The sequence below is a fragment of the Quercus robur genome, chromosome 6 (assembly GCF_932294415.1).
Source record: "Quercus robur chromosome 6, dhQueRobu3.1, whole genome shotgun sequence".
Taxonomy (NCBI): Eukaryota; Viridiplantae; Streptophyta; class Magnoliopsida; order Fagales; family Fagaceae; genus Quercus; species Quercus robur.
Genome location: NC_065539.1, coordinates 14,200,113 through 14,226,601, shown reverse-complemented (window position 1 = coordinate 14,226,601; position 26,489 = coordinate 14,200,113). Strand labels below are relative to the sequence as shown.

The 26,489-nt window shown below is 33.1% G+C and overlaps 2 protein-coding genes across 3 annotated transcripts; one reads left to right on the top strand and one right to left on the bottom strand.

The window, feature by feature from the left end:
* The first annotated feature begins 1,987 nt into the window (after positions 1–1,987).
* LOC126732893 (BTB/POZ and TAZ domain-containing protein 4) lies at positions 1,988–6,532 on the top strand. 2 transcript variants are annotated; one of them, XM_050435947.1, is made up of 6 exons: positions 1,988–2,296; positions 3,437–3,719; positions 4,563–4,693; positions 5,110–5,416; positions 5,551–5,864; positions 6,154–6,532. In XM_050435947.1, the coding sequence occupies exons 2-6, from the start codon at positions 3,456–3,458 to the stop codon at positions 6,287–6,289; spliced, it is 1,152 nt and encodes a 383-aa protein (XP_050291904.1). In that variant the 5' UTR covers positions 1,988–2,296; positions 3,437–3,455; the 3' UTR covers positions 6,290–6,532. The 2 variants fall into 2 exon arrangements, with proteins under 2 accessions (XP_050291904.1, XP_050291906.1); XM_050435949.1 differs by lacking the exon at positions 1,988–2,296 and adding an exon at positions 2,832–2,984.
* Positions 6,533–8,866: 2,334 nt separating this feature from the next.
* On the bottom strand, positions 8,867–14,112 carry LOC126732892 (formin-like protein 6). Its single transcript, XM_050435946.1, has 4 exons — positions 12,400–14,112; positions 12,089–12,291; positions 10,363–10,604; positions 8,867–10,248 (listed from the first exon to the last, which is right to left on the bottom strand). The coding sequence occupies exons 1-4, from the start codon at positions 13,926–13,928 to the stop codon at positions 9,457–9,459; spliced, it is 2,766 nt and encodes a 921-aa protein (XP_050291903.1). The 5' UTR covers positions 13,929–14,112; the 3' UTR covers positions 8,867–9,456.
* Between the last annotated feature and the right edge of the window lie 12,377 nt (positions 14,113–26,489).

Below are 26,489 nucleotides of genomic sequence, written 5' to 3'. Positions count from 1 at the left end.
TAGCTAGCTCAACTGGTAAACTCTCTAATAGTTGAAGCCATAAGTTGTGAAACCCTCCCAAAAAAAAGCAAATGATAATGTGATTATGAAAATAAAATTTTCACAACGACTACAAATTCATATCCGAATTCACCACAACAACTAGAGATTCTTATCCGATGACATAACTTTCTACATTCCATAAATAACTACTAGCTTTTATTGATTCTTATCCTAATTTACCGGTAACATCACTATTTCACCTCTTATATAACAACATTATCTTAACAGTTATAAACCTTTTATGAAATTTTGTGTTTGACATAATTAAAAAGAAAATTTTGTGTGTTTGACATAATAAAAAAGAACCAAAATTCGAGAGAAATGATTACATTTTACCCACACAAAAACACTTGTAGGAAATTTATAATATATTATCTTTTTTTTTCTTTTTATATATATATATATATTAACATGATTTTAAGTCACATTTTCAAGTCTAAAAACGTGACTTGGGCCGTGTGTAAATGCATATAATGTGTATAACAAAATTTTCCATATATATATATATATATATATGTGTGTGTCTCTCATAAATTGATATATTTTGAGACAATTGTAACTTAATTTATTTGAGTATTAATAATATATATGCTTCTACCCACAAAAATATAAACATCAATAAAAAATTTGAGGAAGTCAAGTGTTATTTTTCTTAACAATTTGTCAATGACTTATACATTTGGTTGCAATGGGGTGACACATCATTTAAAACTCAGTTTTATCATAATCTAAATTTTGAAATAAATTTTTTTAAGTGACACGTTACATATAACTACTCCATCCGTCCCAGTTTGTTTGTCCTCTATTCTATTTTGGGATGTCCCAAAATATTGTCCTATTTCTAAAAATAAAAGTAATTAATTTACTAATGTTCCTATTATACTCCTACTTTATTTTCAAAACTATTTGAAAAGAAAACTAACAAATATTTTTAAAAATCAATCTAATTGGGACATCTTTTTAGTTGACTCGTTAAGAATAACTCTTTAAAAAAAAAAAATTGATAAATTTATTTAAGAGTAGTTTTGTAAACTTATACATTTTTATAAAACAGATAAGACAATAAATGATATTTCTTTCAAAAGTTTGACTTTTCAAACTGGACAAACAAATTGGGACGGATGGAGTAATTCAAAAAGGTCTTCTTCTCCAAAAAAAGAAAAAAAAAAAGAAAAAAAGAAAAGGAAAATCTACAGGATCAAGACGAAGAGGCTTCCAAGTTTCCAACGTGGACATGCACCAGCAATGAGTCATATGCCTAACGTTGCCTTTTTCTTTTTCAAATATTCTTATATTTTCTCTATTACTATTTATTAGTAGTACATATCTCAAAAAATGGTAATATTTCTAATCTCTTAGTAAAAAAATGGTAATGTGATTATTATGACAATACATTTTTTTACAACAATTACAAATTCTTATCTGAATTCACTAATCAGGCAATAACATTACTTTTTCACCTTCTATTCACAACTATTAACTTTCATAAATTCTTATCTAAATTCACCAATAACATCACTTTTTTCACATCCATATAACAACATTATCTTAATAGTTGTTAAACTATATATGTGTGTTTATGGATCGTTATTGGACAAAATCGTTTATAGTAGGTGCATGAAAAAAATACCTTGAAAATTAAAAATTAAAAAATTAAAAAGGAAAGCGCGTGAGTCATAATGGATGAGGACCAATCAGCTTCCAACGTGGAGATGCATCAGCAATATTTAGCAAAAACAAAAGGCACGTTAATTATGTCCATACATTTCTTCTTCTTTTTTATTTATTTAACCTTTGGCTTTTAGTGTTAAAAATAATAGTAAAAATAAGGCACATTCTTCTGACTCTCCCTTCCCATTTTTGGCGCAAAAAAAAAAAAAAAGAAAAAAAAGAAAAAAAAAAGACTGACAGATAGACATTGAGATAGTTTTTTTTATATAGTTATTTTGATTTGCTGAATTGTCGTCGGAAGGTTCGGTCCAGAAGAGAGACAGAGATTTCTGAAACCAAAACTTCTTCACCGACTGTCTTTAAAAACAGTTTCTCATCCTTCGGAGATTTCTCTGTTTCTCTTTGTAGACCAAAGCATTTTATCTATATTTGGTGTCATCATCCTCTTATGCTGTATTAGATAAGGCGGTGTTGTTGATTCTGGTTCAAAGGGAAAGTGTAAAGCTTTGCATGCAAGCTGTTTTCTCACGCTGCTTTCAATTTTCACCATTTATTATATGCAGACTAATACATTCAAATTAAGGTGATCTCTCTTTCTTCAATGAATCTTTTGTTTTTACTGTATGATTCATCATTTTTTTTTGTTTTGTTTGGTTTTGATCTTTTTTAAAGTTGAATGAGATGGATGAAATGATTCAATCTTTTTATATAGATATAATTTTGATTTCTGAGTTGGAATGAATTGGGTGTTGCATGTTGCCAAATAGTTTTTGAAGACAAATGAGAAAAAACTTTATAAAAAGTTGAAAAGGGTGAAAAAGTTTTAATTTTTAATGTTCCAACTTGGTTTTATTGTCGAACTTTATATTGCAAATGGATCGCCAACTTGCTTATGACGATGGTAAAAGACTAAAAAAGTGTGAAATATGAAAATGTCTATTATAGGATCTATTATAGGATCTTTACCTTGGTAGTTGGAACCCACTTTTAATCAAGTTGTGAGCCTGCGTCATTAGTTGGAACCCACTTGACAAATTGGCAAGAAATTTCACTTTCTGAAGGTATTGTCAAGGCCTTCACCAAATTGAGTGCTGTCACTATTAGAGCCGTCTATATATTTCTGGGATCTATATAAAGTCTATATACTAGGAACATGACCTGCATTACATTTAGCCGAGATCTAATTATATGACAGTACAAATCTAGTTCAAGTTATTGCAAGGCCTAGTTTCTTGGTCTTCAAACTTCTAGCGAATAATTTTGATCTATAGGTAGTATTCATTTAGTGCCGTAGGCCCTTTAAATATGACAATTCTACTCCACATCTTTACTTTCTCAAAAAATAAAAAATACTCCACATCTTTATATATATCTGCCCTCTTTAATTATGTTCTGGTTTCTAAAAGGTAAATTATAAATTTGGAGTTTGGCGGGTTTTGCCAAACCGGATCTTTCGGTTCTTATGGACCCTCACCCTTTTGAAATATCGCCTTTGGTTGTGAATCTTAAGTAGAAACTTTTGGACAAAATCTAAATAATCCGAATTTTGCTCTTTGGCTTGCAATTGAATGCATAAATTTGATGTGTACCCTGCAAATTCTACCCCAGCCTAGGAAAAATTTAGTTTTATTTTCTTAGATTAATATCTGCCAGAGTATAAATATTATCAGTGCTTAGAGCATTTCAAATCAAACTGATTTTGATCATTGAGCTACATCTGCAGAACCAGAGCTTAGAAACTGATGGGAACGATGGACAACATCATTGAGGTTTCTCCTCTAGCTGGTGAGAGAGTTGCTCCAATGGCACCTCCATTGCCTGGTACAGCAACAAGTAGTTATAATCAGAAGGGGTACCTGATGAATGGATCACAGCAAAGAAGATACTGCTGTGTCTCTACATCTACAAAAGAGTTGTGGGATCGCCTCTTTGATGAAGGTTATAGAGCTGATGTTTCTATTTATACCGACAATGGTGGCACCATCTATGCGCATGCTAATATTCTTGTAAGTAAATATATGCCATAGCAATTAACTCTCGACTCTTTGTTGGTAATCGATTAAGTCTTGACTCTAAAAGTCTGTTCTGTATGATCAACGATGATTCTGCTTGAGAAATAATAAGATAACAAATTGATTTCTGATTATATGCGCCAAGATCAATAGAGAAAACATATTTTGTAGTATCGAACTACTGTGTTATGTGTGGCACCTCACAAATGGACAAAATCACAGCATAAAAGAGAAACAATTGGTTTTCCTTAAGGGAAACCAACCATTAAAGTGAAATTTCACTGAATATATGGTTTTACAGGATAAACAGAACATTCAAATTCAAATAGTAACTCATCCAAAGTCCAAACCTAATAATTTATCCAACCTATATCTATTTAACCAACTCCTAATATTAAAAGCACAACCTTGAAATGATGAAATCACATAAAATAGAGGCACATAATATGCTTATTACTCATTAAATTTACAGCTGACAGACATCAAAACATAATATTTAATTGTTCCCTAGCCTTTAAAAAAAATAGATAAAGCTAGCTAGTTATTTGCACATTGATGCTATATATTAGAAAGTCATCTGTATATGAAGGCTGATTAATGGTTACTTGTATTGTAATTATTTTCAATTTTACAAATGTCACAGCCATAGAGAAGCTTATGAATATAGGCAGGAATGTGTACTCTGCTGTGGGAAGCATGTGTTGCTTTTTGTATTTTTTTTTTTACAACGATTTGTTTAATATCAAGATACAAAGTAAATGTGATTGTTTTTGCATGTTGACACGGTATCTTTGATAAATAAACATAATAGTCCATTAACTGGATGTTTATTAACAGGGCATGTCTTCTCCTGTGATAAAAAGCATGTTAAAGAAATCAAAAAGGCGTGGTCGGCAGAGATCAATTTCAATCCCTGGTGTTCCACATGATGCAGTTAGAGCTTTTATTCGATTTTTGTACTCTTCCTGGTAACTATTTATCATTAATTAGTATTCAGTTCTTAGTATTTGTTGGGTTTGTTGGAAGAATAATATTGGCACTCTGGTCAAGACTTCAGAATTGGACCATGGGACGTATATATGTAGATGCCATAGAGAATGGCCAAGATTAATATAGTTTCTATGGATTACATCTCTGCACACCATAATCTAAGATTGAAGACCAGTTCTGAAATTTCTTTACTGAATTTTTAATCAATTGGTAAAAATGGTCAGAGAAATTTTATTGGAAATTACATCTTTTGATCAATTCCCTTTCACCTATTCCTGGTGTATGGTAAAACCTTTAAGAAGAGGATCATTCTAACGCAGCTTCAATTTTGTTGTTACTTTATGTTAACGTAAGTACTACATTGTGCTGATAGTTGATGGTCTTTCATATGTAGTTATGAGAAAGAAGATATGGAGGAATTTGTCTTGCCTTTGTTGGTGCTGTCACATGCATATGTGGTTCCTGAGTTGAAGCAAGTATGTGTGCAACAACTAGAGCAGGGTTTGCTTACCATAGAGAATGTAATTGACATCTTTCAACTTGCATTATTGTGTGATGCCCCTAGGCTTAGCTTCATTTGTCACCGTATGATTCTGAGGAACATTAAAGCTGTTTCTGCTACTGAGGGATGGCAAGCAATGAAGCAATCCCACCCAATATTAGAGAGGGTACTTCTGCAGTCAAAAATTGATGAAGATAATGTAAGTGCTCTAATTTTATTTTATTTTTTTTCTTTTCTTCTATCCCTTTCCCTGATATTTCATTACGGCAACCCACGAAAACTCCCTCTTTGTTTGAATTTTAAGTTTAAGTCGTGTTTTAAACTCATTTTTAGAGGCAAAAGGATCGGATCAGAAAGACAAACGAGGGAAAGATTTATTTGCAATTATATGAGGCAATGGAGGCTCTTGTCCACATATGCAGAGATGGTTGTCGGACAATTGGGCCACATGATAAGGACTTCAAAGCAAACCAGTCACCCTGTGATTATGCAGCCTGTAAGGGACTGGAATTGCTTGTACGTCATTTTGCTGCTTGCAAATTGAGGGTTCCTGGCGGTTGCGTTCATTGCAAGAGAATGTGGCAGCTATTGGAGTTACACTCCCGGCTTTGTGACAATTCTGATATCTGTAGGGTTCCTTTGTGCAGGTACACCTACAATGCTTTCTGCTCTTCCTTCTTTATATTTTTAATTTGGAGTGTCATTTCATCCATTCATGATCTAGGGGTTTTGAGTGTCTTGCACCAACACAGGCTTAGACATCATTATTAGATTCATCAAATGTAGGAAATTAATGAGGCCGACTATATACAGGGCCTTGTTTTCATCATGATTTATAATTCCTATTTTGTTCAAGGATTGCATGCCTACTCTACCTAAGCTTATATCATATGCAGCCTAAACTTTCAACTCACTCAGCAAATTACATTTTTTCAGGACCTTTAGGGAGAAAATTAGGAGACAGAGCAAGAAGGATGAGATTAAGTGGAGAATACTTGTGAAAAAAATATTGAGAACAAAGACCATCGCTGGAGCACCATTTTTTTCGTCGGCCATTGCTAGCTCTAGATGACATCATTTTCGTCAGCCATTGCTAGCTAGCTCTACATGGCATCAAACTTTGCTGCTCCTAGAACCAGTTTCAATTGTAAATTAGTTGTAATTGCCTATTTGTAGAGAAAATATTGGTCCAAGGTGTTCTTTTGTATCTCAGTGTGGAATTAAAAATAAGAGAATCACTTCCTTCCAGACATTTGTCACTCCCTGGAATGGACCAAAAAGTTGTGTATTGCTAATGAAATGGACAATTCGACTAGCTCAACGTTTAAGTAATAGTTAGTTGGGTTTAAATTCACCTTATAGTAGTGCATTTATAATCAACATTAAAATATCCATTTTCTCTAGCTGTCTGGTATGATCTCTAATAGCCGTGGAACTGATCGGATTCTAATAAGTCTCAAATCAAACAAGAGAGCGCACAGTTGCTAAATTTAGTGTTAGAAGTTCAAACACTTTCATTATCTGCAGCATTAAAAACCATAAGAGAGATAACTTAATGTAAAACCAAAACTTCAAGTTAATATGGCTAAGAGCTCCAACTATTCAACTGTGGTGGATTAAATGATTAAATTCACCATCTCCTATTAGTTTAAACTTTTAGGAAAATCAGGCCTTGTTTGGATTTCTCCGAACTGAGTTAACAAATCCAAGTTTTGTTAACTCATAATCCAAAATTGGTGGGGCCCACGGGTAGCATGCTTATTTGGATAAATTTCCAAACCATTAACTTAGTGATGATATTTCATAATTTTGAGTGATGGGTGAACAATTTTGGAAACACGATGAGGCTATTTTCAAGTTACGAGTTTTGAGTTATCAGTGGCAGTTTTGTAAATTTCCAACAAACACAAGTCCCACAGCAGTGTCTCGTCCCATCATTGCAGGCTTTTGTGAGCAATGGATATTTTTCCTCATTACTTTCCTAGCCACCAGACCCTACTCTTCTTCATCACTTTCCCTTTTCCCTTCTCCTAATGCTATGTGGGACTCAGTGAATGACAAAAATGTGGGTTTTTAAATTTGAAATAGCTATGAAAATCTTCAGCCAAACGAGCGTGAGAGTGAGTTATGGATTTTATTGAGTTAGAGTTGTGAGATATTGAAATATGAGTTTGAGTGAGGAGATTTGAGTTATGAGTATTGAGACTTAGATATGAGTGAGTGGTAAACCAAATAAGGCTTTAGTAATTTGGAAAATTATTAGGTATTTTCGGAATACCATAAATGTGTAGTCTCCCCTCTCACATGAATAGTAAGTTTCACCATAAATTTAATTAATAAGACATACTATTCATATGAAAGAAAAAAACACACATTTATAAAACTCTAAAATTACACAATAATTTCTCTCACTAATTTAACAAACTAACACACAAGATTTTTTTATAAGGAGTTTAATAACCTCTCAGCTGTAGCCTTAGCTGGAGCTGATTTGACATTTGATTTGAGGCATATAGCAAATGTTTCACAAAGAAGTGGCTGTCCATTTCAAAGAAAATTAAAACTGAGGCCCTTGTCATTTATAACTCACATAAATTTGGGTCCATCAAATGGAGATATTCCTTATTGAGATGCCCCCAGATGCAGTCAAATGGACCTTCTGCTATACAGTGTACCTTGATGTCCTATTCATACACCTAAAACTATGATTGTTACTGCAATATACCACCAGTTGATGACTGAGCATTGAGCAATCTCTATCACTCATGAGTCATGGGTAAGAGCACTTGTTTATTTGTGCAGGGAATCTGTAAACAAAATTTTGGTGTCGTCTATATAGCATTGACATTATTTAAGTATAGTCCCTAAACAAAATAAATAAAACAGTTAAACGACGAAATAATTGTTTGTCATATAGAGTCCAGGGTTGACTAGGCCTTGGCTGCCAAAGCTCATCGTTTACGTGAAAAATATGTCGTCTTAGATGAAGGAAATTTTATTTTTGGCATGGCCCCATTTAAGAGTGTGATGAGACGATGTCGTTTCTCTAACCCTTGCCTTAGCTTGAAGTCTTGAAGTTGAACAAAACTCGCCACTCTATAATAAAGATTGCATTGCATCTATCAGAAATGGAGCTTTCATCTTTTGGTACTTTTATGTAGTGTTTTTTTTTCTTTCTTCTCCTCCCCATCTCTCTATTCTTCCTTATCATGCTTTACACTAATCATTCTTTTCATTTTTCATCATTAACTGTTTGATAGCTTGAGCACATTTTATTAAAAATGGTAGTTTATAAAATGTGAAAAACATTTTAAGGCACCCATCAGAAATTTTCACATAATTCTGATAACATTAGGATAGACTTGAAGTTTTTGGAACCATGTTGACAGTGGCTAATAATTGGGTTGATTTAGCTGAAGCTGAACCAGCCACCACCATCTTTGTCCTCTATCCTTCAACATAGAAAAGCTTCAATCCCTTCATTGATAAGCCTAGCTGGATTTATACGGTTTTTTTATTTTATAGATATCTTTTTGGTTCCTTGCTAAACAAGGACCGCACTTGAGTTGGCTTTATATTCCCACTCAAAATAGTAAACAATTCAAGCAGATTCTTGTCCAACTTCCAGGGAAACCATTAAAAAGAATGCTGAAAAAAGAAACTGCTACTTATTATTATTACTAATTGATCAAATAAATGCAGATAAAAGCATCGTAAGTAACATCAAAACATTCTGATTTCTTGAAAATGTGTGGGAATCTAATCTAAAAGAAGATAAACCCATCTTAACTATGGCATATGTGTTGGATTGAGGAAAAAAAGACATCTATTTTTTTTTTTTTTTTTTTTTTTTGCTTTTTTCATTTAGAATTGCTTCATTCGACTGTGCACTTCAGTGAAAGGAATATCATGTCTTTGTCTTTTGATGCCCTTTTCTTCCAGATAGAGCTTGCTCTTCTATCATAGTAAATCTTCAATGCCCAACATTTGACTTTTTATGCATTTGTGATCTCATACACAAAACCTTGTTCTTCTCTTACAAGCCTCACCTTGTTAATTGAGTGGTACCTCTATCCATGGACTGGGATTTTCTTGACAATAATCGATTCCTTCTGAAGTACTTTCACATCTCCATTATCCTACTCCTCTGAATGCTCATAATGAGTCTATAACCGTGGAAGTATCTGCTAAAATTTGATTGGACTTCTAAGAGGTTCATTACTTGATATTCACACAACTTCAAGGAGACAAACTTCCCTCATCCGAGCTTGAATCTTGTCTCGCACTATACCTATTGAGAACTGGTAGTGAAGCAGTTGCAGATATCCGGAAAGATCTGGCAGCACCCACCACTGTTCTATCCTGCATCCTCCCCACTTCCTTGCACACTTGATCTAGTATGCCTAGAAAATCTCTTACAATCATGAAGATTCTGAAAGGATGGGCTTCCTCCTTTGCTGTATCCCCATGGAAATATTCTGTGACCTCTTTCACAAGGTATAAAGCCTTTTTTTCATCGGCCTTGATTCTAATAATTTCCTCTTCAGCCTCTTTCAGAAATAGTTTCATTGAGTTGAAGAATTTTCCCTGCATATCTGGCTTCTCATATTGCAAAACCAATCTGACTTTGTCAAGTCCCATTTCAAGCTTTGACACATAGCTGCTTAAGACATCTGAGTCCATTCCTGCTGCTTTTTTGACATTGCCGAGGTCTCTGCTTAACCCAGCCACAACCTGCAATCCTTGCTTCTGGAAACTGTCCTCCATCTTTTGATGCACTTTTTCTTGAACATTCTCATTTGTAGAATCGGTACCTGTGCCTTCAGATCTAATAATCTCTTGGACCACGAAGTGTAGCAATGTGGTCTTCCCATCAGTTCCCTTAATATCTACAAGTTTTAAGAGTGTTTCAAGTTTAAAAGCCTTAGCATCACCACGGTTAGTTCCAACATTCATTCTGTTTCCTGTCCTGAGAACAGCTTCAAGGAGTTTAAGGAATAATCGACTGTTCTTTAATTCATCACTTGCTTCCTGACAAATAATAAATCTAAGGTTTGAGTTTCTACAAGTCAAAATTCATGAAATCAACAGATCAAAATAACATGTAATTAAAACTTGTTAATTGTTAACTTTTAGCCAAAGTACCTCAAGGGTTTGAAAAGCCTTTCTCAGGTATTTGACTTCTGTATCAAAGTTAGCTCTGTATAGCATGGCTTCAACTCTTTTAAACGCGAATGGGATATCAAGTACTGCCTTAAGAAATCGCTCTGCAGACCCTAGTTTTGAGATGTCACCACGGTAGTCTCGAAGTTTTATCTCTTCCTCCTTAGTTGGAGCCATCTTTACCAGAGTTTCCAAAAGCTCAGCACCCAAGCCTTCTGGGTTACCTGTTGCACCCAAACACATAAAGCAAATGATGCTTCAGACTAAAAATTCAGAATCTAGATGGAAAGTTGGATGCAAAGGCAATGAGCATGGTAAAGATTTCAACAAATATGTTTATATTTCTTACTTCAGTACTTTGTAGACAGAAACTAGTGATGCAATGAGATTGTCATATAGAACCTCTCAAGCAATATTTATGCGGAATGGCTATATATCAGCATATTTGTTTCATTGGACTGTGCTCTAGGAAGCACCTTCTGTGTGGTTTTCCATACGTTTGCATATGAATCGAGGGGGGGAGGGGGGAGTGTGTGGAAATGAAGAAGCAGAAGAAGAAGACACAAACTAATACAGTACCACTAGTAGCATATGTCAAATTGGTTATGTGTTGTGAGTCCTGATTGTTAGCTCAGGTAATCTGATGTAATACAAATAAGGCTTGTAATTTAAAGTTGTAATTTGAAAGTTTCTTGTAATTTCATTATTGAAGTTATTGAGCTGCATTATCTGTACAACAGTTATTATGGAAATGGTGTCCCTTTTTTAAATGAAACACCCAGATGTTGGTAAATATCCAAGTTACTTAATTACTTTTTAGATATATGCAACTACCTGTTCAAAAAGTGTCACTAGGGTGTTGTGTGGGATACTATACTTAATTGAGCTTTTCTACATTCTTGACAAGTGATTGTGGTTAATTTATGGTGAAAGTGTGCCAGATGATGAAGGCATGAAGGTTTTTGAACCTGGTTTCTTCAATTGGAGCATAAGAGATATAATGAATTGCGTAAATCAAGCGGATCTAATAAATCGACAAAAAAAAAAAAAGGGAAGCAACTAAAAAAAGAAATCACAGTCATGCTTTCTCTACTGAGAAAAAGAAGATCTAGGGCATAATAGGTTGGAGCATGCTTGGCATAATGACCTAGTATTTACTAGCCAAAATCTAGTAGAATGATTTATAACATGAGAAGCAATGAACATTCATTTGGTCTCTAATGCTAATGTCGTTTTTGGAAATCTTCATTTCCTGAAGCAAGGTTGTCATTTTGATGGGGATTTTACATGATTACTTGAAATCTAACATAATGATGTAACTGATATGATCTTGCTATAACGCTTTTACTACCATTATGATTATAAGCACGATTACACTTCTTCTAAGCTCTTCAATTCTTATTTCTGCTTCTGACATCTTTTATCCTCTGCTTTTTGTTGGTACACTAAGCTACATTGCGTGCCCTCCTGCCTCAAAAAAATTGTGCTAATTGATATCTATAGACTATAGACTATAGAGTACTTCATAACTTTTGGAATTTTGTAAGTAATAAAAAAATATGGTTGCCCATTATAACTTATCTATTCCTTTATGTCTAGATCAAATCAGAGAAATGGGATTTTGAATTTTTTTTCTATATATCGTCTAAGCAGAATATGGAATTTATAATCATTTATCAGACATGGGAAAGAATGAAACATCACTTACCATCCAAAAGAGCTTCAGACACCTCGTCCCTTGTTACATTGAGTGCTCTTAATAGAATAGCTATGTTCTGTGACTTCTTTGGGTCTAACACCCTGTTTTCCAGTTCAACAGGAGGGAGCACTGATTTCCTAGTAACCTCTTTTTTTGGAACTGAATTCGCCGAATTGCAGCCAAAAAGAGTCTCCATCATGTCCTCATTCAATCTGCAAAGTAATGAAGCAAACAAATATTATTGTATCACATCAATGATCAAACTAAAACTAATAAGCATTATGGGATAAATCACAAAAAGTGTACATTTCACTACTTACTGAAATGAGCTTGATTTGAGCTGGTCCCAAACCGTGGCTCTGTCCGAGGTTGCCCGTACTTTGTCCCAATGCAGAGGCTTCAACTTGGGTTTTGCTCCTTCCCTCTCATCTGAATCAAGCCTCTCAGAAGAGCTCAAACTTTTATTACTACTTTGTGGTGCTGGTGTTGTTATTTCATTCTCAAAATTGCGTTTGGGGCTTGAATTCCAGGACAATGACTTCCTTGAAACTTGGGCAGAAGAAGGAGGAGTTGGAGTAACAGAAACACTTGCTTCTGGAAGTCCTACTTTCCGCTGCGGCAATGATTGCGGTGGAGGAGGAGGAGGAGGCGGAGGCGGTGGTGGAGGAGGAGGAGTGGGCGGAATTGGCGCTTCAGAGACTTGTCTAGACACAGAGCTTATTGATTGAAGACGCGCCATATTTGGTGGTGGCGGTGGCGATGAGAATTTTGGCCTCACTGGAGGATTTGGAATCACTTGTTGTAAGTCCGCCACACGAGTAGGTAGCGGCGATGACGGAGGAGGAGGAGGAGGCGGCGCATACGGTGGCGATGGAAGCGGGGCCGCAAGCCGAGATTTAGGAGAAGTCCGTTTGGAATGAGGAATAACAGAATTGGCACCATAAGTGTCGGTTTTGGCAAAACCATTGTTGTTGTAATAGTTACTGTTGTTGTTAGGTGGACAACTTAGACGCGAACTGGGAGTGTAGTAGCTATTGTCATCGAAACTGATCGAAGAGCAATTGGGTGAATGAAAAGCAGTGTCGTGGCTTTCCTCATCGGACGAAGAGGAATTGACATTGCAGACAGGGTTTGTGAGTGGTGGAAGTGGCTGTAACTCAGGACTAGGCCGATACAGATCAGATCTCTTGTCCGAATTCAGCTTATGATAAGGTGACCTGTTAGCTCCATTGTTTTCTCCTCTGCTCCCATCAGTGATTGAACCTCTTTGCTGGCTCGGCTCCACGGTTCCAATGTACAGAAAATTCGAGGGTGGGGCAGAGCCGCTGCTGTTATCTCTGGAACTTCCTCCAACAAGCTTTTGAGCTTGAGACTCGCGTGGGTGCTTTGCACGGTGGCGGTAGAGAAAGAATGCGAGTGCGGAGAGCATTCCCAGAGTGACAATTCCGACTGAGATTGCGATTGCCACTGTTTTCGTTTGCTTTGCTGGCTGCGTTGTTGCCACTGGGATTGGCATGGTTCCATTGGATGGTGAAGGTGGTGTTTGACTCTGATCTGGGGTTGGTCCTCCTTCGTGGAAAAATGGGTACTCCGAGCCCGGCACATTTGAGCTGTCTGATGGCACCGTCGGTGGCGGTGGTGATGGTGGTGGAATTGAGTCTGTTCCAGGCGGTGGTGCTGAACCTACTGGGAACAATGGTTGGTGCAGAATTCTCCTGTGAGTTTCAACTCCATTTCTGGTTGAGTTTAGAATATTAGTAGTAGCAGCAGCAGCAACCCATTTTGGAGTGAAAGGTATAGACAATGATATCAGAATCAAAAAGAAGCTCAAATTATGATGAGCTCTCATGGTGAAGAATTTTTCCTTTTCTTTTCTTCTGGGTCTCTCTTATTTTCTCCTTTTCTTTCTCACCCAATTCATTTCTATGCTTTTCTTTCTAATTCTGTTTGTAAGAGAGAGAAAGAGATTGGGAAGGTTCTCTTTCTCTTTGGTCTGTAAGATCTGGATGCTCAACTGGCTGACGAAAGCAAGAGACGCATTTCTTTCTTTATATTTTTTTTTATATTTATTATATTTGGAGATTTTTTTTTTTGAGAGGTTCCAATGGGTTCATTCTTGATGATTGCTTTTTATCATTAGACTAAGACACTAATCAGTTTTTGGTATAGGCGGGGATTGAATTCCAGATCAGTTTTTGGTATAGGTGGAGATTGAATCTTAGATCTCTTATATAACCATCAAAGACTTTATCAATTAAGTTAACTGAAACTCACGAAGAATTATTTTTTTATATGACTTTTTAGTTCATCTAAATTAAATATTTTTACAAAAATTCTAACACCATAACTTAAAACACAACTTTTTTTTACAACCGTCTGAATGGAAAACTATGAATACTTAACAAAAGATAGCGAGGTTACGTTAAAATTACATGTAATCAATTAAAATAGTCGTGACAAAAGTTGTGATATTTTGTATCAGTTTGGGATGAGTTGAATATTTCAACTTATTTTCACTTTCAGTTTATTTTTACTACTATTTATATATCTTATTGTATTTTTTAATATTATTCACGGGTTCCACTGTCTGAATAGAAAATTATATACAATCTGTCATATAAAATAGTCGTGATAAAAGTTGTGATATTTTGTATGCGTTTGGGATGAGCTAAATTTTTTAATTTATCTTCACTTTCAGTTTATTTTTGTTACTATTTATGATATGGACGAAGTTTAGCTACAAAATTAGTTGTAGCCTTAGGCTACAAATTTACTTAATATCTTTTTATCGGATGTGAATTTTAACAAATCCACCATTGGATTATATCTTCTTCTTATATCCTCCATACTTGCAAAATTTCAAGAAAATTAAAAATTAATAGCTATGTCATCAATAAATTTTTTAAATTGCAAGTTTTTGTAATTTAAAATTATGCACAAAATATAAGCTTATAGATCATATAGTAAATGATATCTGATTGACATAAAATTTAATATGTGTATTAAGGGCGTAAAGAACATGCAATTCAACGGTTAGATTTTCAAAATATGTTGTAGTATTTATTTTATTGAGTGAGTTTATAGCCTTAAGTTACAACCAATTTTGTAGCTAAACTTTATCCGATATGATATTACACTTTTTAATACTATTCATAATCTCACGTTACTATTCAACTTATCACAAATTTTTTTTTTCAATTTCACCTAACTAAACGGTTTCAAACGGACACTTTATGTGTTTATTAGAATTACTTAACAAAGTTTACTGTGTGGTGAGGAATGAAACGTGGCAGTGGGATCCACATTGGTTGTTTCTTTTAAAAAAAAAAAATTAGACGATGATGACCATGAGTGATAATAGTAAAAGAACACGTTCATGTCCTTCCTTGTCTATTTTGAAATTGATTTTTTCTCTTTTGTAGTGACCGAGGGCAAAGCAAGCAAAGCACATATTCCACTCTATAAAAAAATTTCCCGTTGATGCCGTTAAATTCTGTGTCCTCTGTCTGCTTTTAGGCTTTAGCACTTTGATTGCCAGGTTCACCTTCGATTGTTGTAATGAAATCCTCTATGAGTGAGTACGTAGAGAAAACGTTACATAAAATATCGCCCCACGTGTCTATTCCATTCCAAATGGAATATAATTTGGATTGCTCGTTTTAGTGGTCGGTTTGGATGGTTCTGATTCATGGGACAGTCAATCATACACCACCAACAACTAGATTACGGATGCTAATCCACATAAATTTGTACGACCAATTATAGTGACATATGCCTGATTAACAGCATATTATCCCGGCACCAATTATTTTACAAGTTTTTTTTTTATAAATTGCTAAAATAATGAATAGTTGTTGGTAAATAAAAAAGTTATATTAATAATAGGTCCAAATGAAAATTAGTAAAATTTTGTTGTTTATAAAAATATTGTAAAATAATTTGTGATTGGAGCATTACTATATGTGTATTAGTCAATTTTCCATTTAATGCAATCTACCGACAAAAATGTATAATATAAATAATAAATATCAAAATATTTTGTATTTAGCTAGAATTATTAGAGTCAAATTATTAAAAACTTGGATTTAAAAGGCTTATAACATTGCTTATATGGGCAATAAAAAAGAAACTTCTTTTGGTAAAAAAAGAAACTGCTTAATGTTACCTTTCATTATCAAGAAAATAAGTTTATTATCTTTCAATGTTATTTTTTTTCTCATGTATGTTATTTTTGATTTAGCCAAAAGTTAAATATTTTAAAAGACTGCCCAAACATATAAGAGATGTGATATTCTATTATTATTATTTTTTTTATACAAGATAGAATTTTTATTCTAGCCTAATTTAAGTGTATATGTGTGTGAAGCTTCCTCTTGGATACTTGAATCTCGATCCTTACCTCTCACATCTCACAAGCACTTATATATATTTGTGAAGTGACCACCGCACCAAGGATGTGCAGTGGTGATATTCTATTAATTTTTAATAGAACATTGACCTATCGTAATTTATTTAATTTTTTAATGAATTTCAACTTATGATGTTTATTTTTTTTTTAAGATTGATCTATTATAATTTATTGAATATTAATAAAGGTACTACAAATTTATTACATGAAACTTACAATTGTATGTACAGAGATTTGCCACATCAGTTATCACGTCGCCACTGCCCCACTCCTCCCATTCTAGTATCGAAACCCTACTCAAAAAGCAATTCGATAAAGGCTTTGTGCATTCGCTAATTGGAGCAACGATAAGGACGAAGTTGAACTCGGTGTTGGGCATGTGAAGGCTAAGGGTGGCCTTGTTGTAGGCCATAGTGACCTCCTTGGCCATGTAATTAAAGTACGTAGCCACTCTCGGGTTCTTTCACAAGTAGTAATATTGGTTCCCTATCGGTAAAATTGTCATGCTAGGTCTTCTTCCACAAGCATTGGATTAATGTTGCAACTTGCAAAACCACCTCACAATCGCTTTTGCATGCCTTTAAAATGTACCTCCTTTCACGCACAACCACTATAGTGTGCACCCCTTATTGGAATCTGAGATGATGTGAAATCTGTCAGAGCTTCATGCATGGCGAGTGACTTTTGTTGAGGGTGAAGCATATCAAGAGGATTGAGTTAATTGGTAATATCATACTTAAGGTTGTATTTGGTTCTATATAAAATATTTTTCACTCTGAAAATATTTTCAAATGTTTAGTTGCGTCCTTTAAAATATTATGGAAACTATATTTCTATTATTTTTCCATATTTCTCATCTCCCAACATATATTTAATAAAAAAAAAAGTGAGTTTTAAATTTTTATAAAAATCGTGATCGGCAACCAACCATAGTGGTGGCTGGTGGAGTTTGTTGGAGACCAGAGACTGCAGACGATAGTGGGGGTGGTGGTTTGGTGGCTGTTAGTGAAAGGTAGAGGGTGGAGGTTTGGTTGATAAGTTTTGGGTGAGGCGGAAAATGTTTTACGGCAACTGCAAGTGTAAACCATTTTTGGCAGAAGTATCTCTATTTACGTTCAACGAGAAAAAAATTTTCGATTGACCAACAATTTCAGTCACTCCAAAAACTCTGTAAATATAGAAAATATTTATTGAAAATCAATTTCCATCCAACCAAAAACAACCTAATTGAGAATGTGGCATTATTTATGTAAGCCATCCCCTAAGTTTGTAAATTTTTTTAAAAGTAAAATCAGTAACATTAATAATATTTTACTTATTTAAGTTGTAATCTTAAATGATTTTGACTGGAAAAAAAAAAAAAAAAAAAAGGTTTGGGAGTTGGGATTTAAGGTCAAACATGTAATTCGAGGTAAAATACTAAAATGTTTATGGCATAAGTTAACGTTTTTTTTTTTTTTTTATCACTCAGTTAACGTTTTGTGCTTTACTGATTTCTGCTTTTCTTCTTGCTGGATCGATCCACCGACCCCATCTTTGTGTTTGAGGGGGGACATGCACACGTCCAATTGCATATGCTTTATCACTTTTCTTTTATTCCTTTTCTCTTTTGCTGGACACCACCACAAACGCAAAGTACAATATTATCCTTTTCTTAACTCTCTCACTCTCACGCCTTCAGCAATTGGTTAGTGGTGCTCAAAGTATATAAAAGTATTCGTTGTGATTTGGAAGATTGTCATTTTAATCGAATTCTTTACAAACCATCATCGGTAATTATCATGTTCCATATTTACATATAATAAGATTATCTTGTATTTCATGGAAGACTACTTTACATTATCTTGTATTTCATGGAAGAATACTTTGCATCTTCTTATAACCATCAATATCTCTTAATGGTTTTAATTTTTACGGTTTATTTAGTCAATGTCAATGGAAGTTATTGTCTTGGTCATTTTAATTTTTTAAGGTTAATTAAGTCGAGTCACCGTCAATGGAAGAAATTGTATTGGTCATCACCAAATACAATTTTGGAAAAAATAACCCTCCAAAAAACAATGTAAAATAATTTGAGTTGGTTTGAAATCTAAGTAAATACATTTCATTGAACCTCTTAGTCATATGTGAATTCGTGGAAGAAACGTGAAATTTTACAATAACTTGCTGGCAAAGGCAGAGTTTGCCTCCACTAAAAGTTCCAATTCAACAAAAGTTGCCATTTGGGTCCTACCTTGCTAGGAATTAGAGTTTCGCTACAAATTCTGTTCTGGTTGGTAAGTCATGTGTAAATTAATGACATAGAATTGGTATGAAATTGCTTCTCAACGCCCGCCCCCCCCCCCCCCCCCCCCCAAAAAAAAAAAAAGATATGAAAAAAACGTGTTAATTTTGACAATAATAATAATAATCTGTCCAAACTGCATAATTTGGGTCCGTTTGGATTGAGCTTATTGTTGCTGAAACTGAAAACTGAAAACACTGTAACAAAATAATTTTCAAATGTGCGAAAAGTACCGTGAGACCCATTTTTAATATTTTTTAATGCGTGAACAGTGTTGCTATAGTGCGTGAACAGTACTGCTACAGTATATAAACAGTATTTTTGTCTCTACACAGTAAATTTACTGTTCATCGCGCTGAAAAAAAAAAAAAAAAAAAAAAAAAAAGGGACAGAAACGCGGAAATGAAAACGTGGACGTTGGTTTCAGTTGAAACCAAACGCTCACTTTGACTCATTTGTGCATTGAAAAATCTCCTATTCCTTTTATTTAAATTTCTACATCCTTTATTGTTAGTATTATTTTTATTTTATTTTTTGATATGGCTCATCTAGACCCTCAATTGGTTACCATTTTAGCATGTAAGGGGACAGAATATTAGTGTTCTATTTTAATTCTCAAATCTATATATATAATAATAGGTGAAGTTGAGAGATATTCAAATTAGAATACCAAATTAGAGTTCCAATTTTGTGCTATGTGTCCTAAATTATTTATTCTTAAAGAGTTTTATTTCATAATTTTAAAATCAAATTTTTGACCACATCATAAATATTCATCAAAGTGAGTTATTAAGTTCAAAAACCAAAGAGTCTAGAACAAATGAATTGAAAAAAAATAAAAAATAAAAAAGTGCTTCACAATAAAAATAAAATAAAATAAATGACAATTTACATTTTATACCTAATAATGTCCTTACAAATTTTTTTAAAGAGTTTTTTTTTTTTTTTGATAGATTTTTTAAAGAGTTAATAAAATATAAAAATGACTATTAATAGTATTTAAATTATATATATGATCTATATTATGCATCTTATTATATATTTTAAGTATATCAATGTATATGCATGGAGTCACAAACTAGTTTCATTAATATATATATATATATATATATATCTTAAATTCTCAAATTTTGTTAACCAAATAGCAAGAGGCATTGCTAGGTCTGAAAAAAGGAGCAATATATATATATATATATAAATATATAAAATAATAATAATTGACCCTTGGAGTAATTATTACGTCCTGACCGACAAATTTTCAAGGGTGTCGGGTTTGGCCCTTTTGGCTGATATTGCTTATCGTGTTGATTGATCAAGAAAATATTTATGGTTTTTAATCATAGGAGGCATGTTCAACCTCTAAGTCATAAAAAAAAGTGCATCGTGGATCATATTATAGCATTCTAGTTATTGTCATCATAGAATCTTGCCAAACAATGCACTTAATTAAATTATTATTAGTGTTGGACTGTACCAGAGTCTAGAGGCAAGCTAAGCAATGGATTTTCTTGCTAATGAATACCACACGCTACTAATAGTTTATTGGAATTAGCAAGCAGCAAATATTTCAGAAGAAGGAAATAAAATACCCTTTTCGCAATTCAAGAATTCTAGCAAATAATAATTGCTTGTGTTTGTATCATGGATGGGCAAATGTGAGGGTTGATAAGCCCAAACCATTTACTAGATGACGTGTGTTTTCTTTTAACTTTCACTCGAGTCTCTCTTTCTTTAGAAAAAGATTATTAGGCCTATTGAACAAATTCCATCTTCAAATGACAACTAGTTTCAGAGTGGCTCGATATAGTTTGAGATTTAAGATCATAAATTTAAATACGGTCTTTTATATTTAAATATTAATTAAATAAATAAATAAATTTATTTTAATATTAATCAACTAAGGTGTATTTGATGTATTAAACACACAATTTGATGAATTAGTACTAACTAAACAAAGGTTAATTTCATTTAGAAAATCAAATATTATGATTCAACCAAAAAAATGAAACTTTATTATTATTCTTTTTTAAATAAAAATAAGGTTTACTTTGTCTTGGATAAAGTGATTCATGGTTAAATTAAGTTGCAATCTAATTTTCAAAATTGATTTTAATGTTAAGAAAGATATAGAGATGGTTTGGGGTGTTATTGACAATATACCGTATGATATTAGTTTACAAAAATTAAAATCTCAAACTATTAGGAAAAATTAATTGTTATTGATGATTCGATACTGTAGAGGACAAAACTAACTGACTGGCCCAACTCAGATGAGACTGGGTTAGGATGAAGGCCCAATACAACTAATTTGTAGAGGTGGATGGTCAAGGTCAACCCTTTAAGCTCTTGTAGCCACGATTTGGTAATTAGAGAAAGAAAATTGGCAAGGATAACAGTTTTAGTAAAGAATTATAATAAGGAAAGAGAAATTCTTATTTAAGTTCTTCCTTGGGCTAGCCGAGGAGCAAAGTTCTTTAGGTATACACTTATCGGTTTTACAATGATCACTTTCTCTCTCTATTTCCCTATTTTTCTCTCTCTGGACTTTTTGGGTCTTTTTATAATTGGAGCAAGACCTTATTCTAAAGCTAACGAGGGTAGGACCTTATTATAATTGAGGCCTTAAGCTTAAGTCAAAGTGGCCTAAGCCTTGAGCTGACATTTGATTTCATGTGTAGAATCCTAAGCAGGTAACCCTCATGTGAGAGAGGGAAAGAGTCTTCCAAACGAACTTGATAATAATTTTTTTTGTCTTGGGATGAATTTCATTCAACTTTTATAAATCATGTCAAATAACCAGTGCAGTCTAATCAAATTATCGATCAAAATGCATAGCTTGAATTACGGAACCGGTGGTGGGAATGTGGGATGAATTGGGAATAGTAACAATGTAAGGTCAAATTTTATGAATAAACTTCACCCCCTTTTTATTACCCCAAGTGCTCCAAAATTTTGGAAGGAAAAATGTTGCATTTTTCAATCATAATTAATGATTGATTCTCGCTTTAAGTACCATTTCTTATTTTGGATCTCAAAAGGAGAAACCAGTACAAGTTATCAAGTCACATTGAGTGCCTCATTCCATAGTTTGGAATTCAGTCTCTAGTCTCACGAGCACGTCAAGCATCTAGCCTTACTTTATTTATATCCACAATCAAACTAGTCTACGCTGAGGGTGTCGGAGCAAAACAAAGCAGGAATGATGAAGATGAAGAAAAAGAATTGAAGTCATACCAACTATAAGAAATAAAGCGTTGGCTTTGAGGAAGATTTTTAAGTATTTTTGGAGTACGGATAAATCATGTTTCTTCTTCTCACATTTATGGTAAACTCTACTATGAATTTAATGAATATATCCCAACATAAATATGAGAGAAAAAAAAATTATTTTAAAAAAAACCTAAAAATTACTCCGGCTTCAAAACTCTCATTTTCCTATTCCTTTGGGTAAAAACTACAAACCCACTTTACATATAAAAATAAAAAGTGCCATCCACAGTCAAACGTTTACCATGCATGTTAATTTTAATAACACACAACCTAGTTCTTTTATGTTTTTGTTGCTCTTTTTTAAAGGCACATTGGAAAAATAAACGAGAGATCACAGCCTCGCAATTTGCCCAAAGTAACGACAAATGCAAAGTCTTGTTTGTCCTCGTTGTTTTTATGCTTGGAAAGTGCGGGCAATTAACTAGTATTGGACATGCAAAACATGCCTCATTTAGTGTGTAAAGTATGAAGGTAATGCTCCATCGGCATCCACTAGGGCGGATCACGAACAATGTGATATATTACCGTTTGGATACAGCTTATTGTTGCTGAAACTGAAAACTGAAAACTGAAAACACTGTAGCAAAATAATTTTTAAATGTGTAAATAGTACCGTGGGACCCATTTTTAATATTTTTTAATGCGTGAACAGTGTTGCTACAGTACATGAACAGTATTAATACAGTGCAAAACAGTAATTTTTGTCCCCTAAAGTCAACAAAAGCGGGCAGAAGGAAAAAAAAAAAAAAAAAAAAAAAAAAAAAAAAGAAAACGCAGCAACAAACGTGGACGCAGGAAAACGGGCAAGCCAAACGCTCACATAATATTTCCGGCTGAACGGTATATGTGCGGAGTGGGCCTTTTTTTTTTTTTTTTTTTTTAATATTTTATTATATATATATATATATATAATTTACATTTTAGAGTAAATTCTATTAATATACCCTCAAAGGCGGCCCAAGAGAATTTAAAGCTTAATACAGAAAATTTATGTGGGGGTCTTTTATACATAAATATTAATTAAATAGATTCTCAAAAAAAAATATTAAATAAATAAAATTGTTTAATAGTAATTAAATCAGGGTTAATTTGATACATTAAATACATGATTTGATGAATAATATTAACTAAACTAATGTTAATTTGATATAAGGAATTGAATATTATAGTTAAACCATAAATTTTAATATAAAGAAATAAAAATATATTTTATTTTAGATATGTGATGAGGCATAGTTAAGTAAAGTTGTAATTTAATTTTTAATTTTTAATTTTATATTGTGTTTTTAAGAGAGAGAGAGAGAGAGAGAGAGAGATTATTTAGTGTGTTGCTTTCTAGAATATCGGTTTACAAAAACTAAAGTCTCAAGCTATTACAACATGTTTTTGAAATATTTTAGGGTTTCAATTGGGTTAGATTTTTATTGATCTTGTATTTTGGAAGTCTTGATAAAATTGAAAAGAGAAAATGAGCTAAAGGTAATACAAAATTTTCACAATATGATATGACAATGACTATGATTGATGAACTTGAACAACCTAATTAATCAATGTTTAAATTACTTTTTTGTGATTGGTGGTATGTCAATTTGTAAGCTTATAGTAAAATTTATGGTATCCTTAGCATCACTAATAAAATAAAATAAAAGTGCACAACTATTTAAAAAATATATATAATTTTATAAAATTTTGAGCCTTTTACAATGGGGACGAGGCCTTTTTCCTTAGGAGTTTTTTTTTTTTTTTTTTTTTTTTTTTTCTTGGTGGTGGGGGCTTTAGGCATAGGCCTTGGGCCAGCCCTGCATACCTTGAGATTTGGGCTAATACCAACCAGATTCATGACTTTTAAAAACTGATCAATTTGATTCTTAAAGACAACTTAGTCTCTAAACACTGTTTAGCTAGTTAATTGTTTTTCTCAACTATCTTAAGTTCTAAGTAGTCTTTAGGAACTAAATTGATTAGTTTTGTAAAGTCTTTGAGCCTAGTTATAGCATTACCCCAAATCTCAGGGTATGTTGGTGGAATTTACCCTTTATTTTATTTTTTAAGACAAAACAAGAGTATGTAACATTGGGTTTTATAACCAAGATTCTTGTAGTTCAACTTGATAATCCTCGTATTTTGACTATTTTCAATAGAGATATCAAAAGTTCAAATTCCTCCCTTAACACACAAATTATCAATAAGAGGCCACAGCCCGCTTAACTTTTTAAAATTCCCCCCTCCTTGCGATGAAATTTTTTTTTTAAATATTATTTTTTACAAAATGCATTACGTTCACATAAATGACTAATGCATAATTTTTTGTTTCTACTTAATATTCGTGTACCATACATATATGTCTTATTAAATCAAAATGTATTCCAAATATATTTTCTTAAAAGTAGATAAGTTTATATGAATCTATTAAGCTTTCGATCCTCTTATAACTATGTAGTCCATTAAATCAGAGTATATTTAAGATATATGTTCCTACTTTCTAGAATAGATATGCAAATCTCTTAATAGAATCCTTCATTGTTTGTCAAAAGCAAAAATTTTTACTTATTTAATTTTCAGTTGAAGAATTAGATATATGAACACTATGTTTTTGTTTTTGTTTTTTAGCTTTTGAAAAAAATGAGAATTGCAGATTTTGTGATTAAGAGTTATATCAGTATTTCTTTTATCATTTTTATCTCAATCTTTAAAAAATTGTACATATAAAGTTATAAACTAGCTAACATATTGGGAGTGGGGGAAGAGAGAATTTTTAAATCTTTTGATTGAATGGACTTCGCATTGGGCAAAGAACTGTTTAGCAATTGAGTTTGGAGAAATTCTTTTCTCTGAAAAGGTTTTCCTAATCGATTAATATTCTTGGGGACAAATGAATAAAATATCAGCCGACAGTTTGGTGGTTCCTGAAGTAACCAGTAAGGCTTAGAACGAGTGCAAATCATGGTTAGGAAAGTTAATTATAACTTTTAATAATTATAGGCCAGCGTCGGCTTATGTCAGGAGGCAGAGTGTTGTAGTAAAGTCGTTTTGTTCCGTATTTGGAGTAGACAACACGAAAAGATTTTCCCTTTCTTCCTCAACTCAAAGGCATTTCTAGTTCACAAGGCAAACTTGCATATCCTTTGCCTCTTTAAAGTTGTTAATAAGCTCCATCCATCCTCATGATAAGATCCAAAAAGCAAATGGATGTAATGTAATCCTATTCATGCATGAATGTCTTGTCTGAGTGCACTGGTCCATCTCCACTATCAGAAATAGTTTAGAAATTAGTAAGAGTTCTCTGAGTTGTAAATTTTGTTAGATTGGTAGAGACTGTAATAGTGCAGCTCATGCTTCTGCTAAGCTGGCTGGTAGTTTTCGAAGGTCATTTTCTTGTAATAAGTCCAACCTTCTTGTTGGTATTACTGATATTTACAAAGTCGATTGTTTTTATGTTGTTTCTTAGCTTTTTTCTTTAATGAAAGTCCGGATTATCAAATTAAAAAAAAAATGAATGTCTTGTCTGTCTTGGTTCAAAATTTTTCATTATATGTGACCCTTCCCAAAGATTAAGGCATAAATCATATCTTATGCTCCTACCTACCAGTCTACCACCAAGCATTCGTGCATGCCTGCGGTCCTGTTAGGCTTAGCTGGTTTTGAGCTAAGTTGATATTTACAAAGCCGATTGTTTTTATGTTGTTTCTTAGTTTTTTTCTTTAATGAAAGTCCGGATTATCAAATAAAAAATAAAAAAAAATGAATGTCTTGTCTGTCTTGGTTCAAAAATTTTCATTATATGTGACCCTTCCCTAAGATTAAGGCATAAATCATATCTTATGCTCCTACCCCACCAAGTATTCGAGCATGCCTGCGGTCCTGTTAGGCTTAGCTGGTTATGAGCTCCACAATATGCTCTAAGGTCATCCAAGCACCACAATTTTGGGCCAAATCAAGTTGGCGAGCTTCTTTGAATTGGAACCTTTGGGCCTCTTTCGTTTTTTTTTTTTTTCATCATCTTGGGCCTCCATTAACCAAAACAAGGAGCATCAACATAAAAAACTTTTAAATTATAACTATAAATAAATGTTAAATTACATATTATACCTTCTAATTTTCACATGTTCACAGTTTATTCTTTTAATTTTTTTTAAAAATCATAGTCCTTTAATTTTCAATCGTTTCTAATGTAGTCCTTCTATCCACTTCTATCCAATATACACTTCTATACACTAATAGTGTAATTTGTAATTAAACCTCAAATAAATTTTAATATAAAAAATTCATCCTATAAACACAAAATCAAATATTGTTGCAATAAATATGTTGATACTTTTTTGCTTGTATAGGATGAAAGAGGAAAACTATTTAATACTTTCGGAATCATGCTATCTTCTTTTACATGAATGGTAAATCCTATCATAAATTTAATTAGAAAGATTCATTATTATGTGAGAAGATGGAGC

Excerpts from the sequence above, each read along its gene's own strand:
- LOC126732893 (XM_050435947.1), top strand. The coding sequence starts at position 3,456 with ATGGGAACGATGGACAACATCATTGAGGTTTCTCCTCTAGCTGGTGAG. Across the intron at positions 4,694-5,109 it reads CGATTTTTGTACTCTTCCTG|TTATGAGAAAGAAGATATGG; the intron begins GTAACTATTTAT and ends TTTCATATGTAG. Across the intron at positions 5,417-5,550 it reads CAAAAATTGATGAAGATAAT|AGGCAAAAGGATCGGATCAG; the intron begins GTAAGTGCTCTA and ends ACTCATTTTTAG.
- LOC126732892 (XM_050435946.1), bottom strand. The coding sequence starts at position 13,928 with ATGAGAGCTCATCATAATTTGAGCTTCTTTTTGATTCTGATATCATTG. Across the intron at positions 12,292-12,399 it reads CTCAAATCAAGCTCATTTCA|ATTGAATGAGGACATGATGG; the intron begins GTAAGTAGTGAA and ends ATTACTTTGCAG. Across the intron at positions 10,605-12,088 it reads GTCTGAAGCTCTTTTGGATG|GTAACCCAGAAGGCTTGGGT; the intron begins GTAAGTGATGTT and ends TGGGTGCAACAG.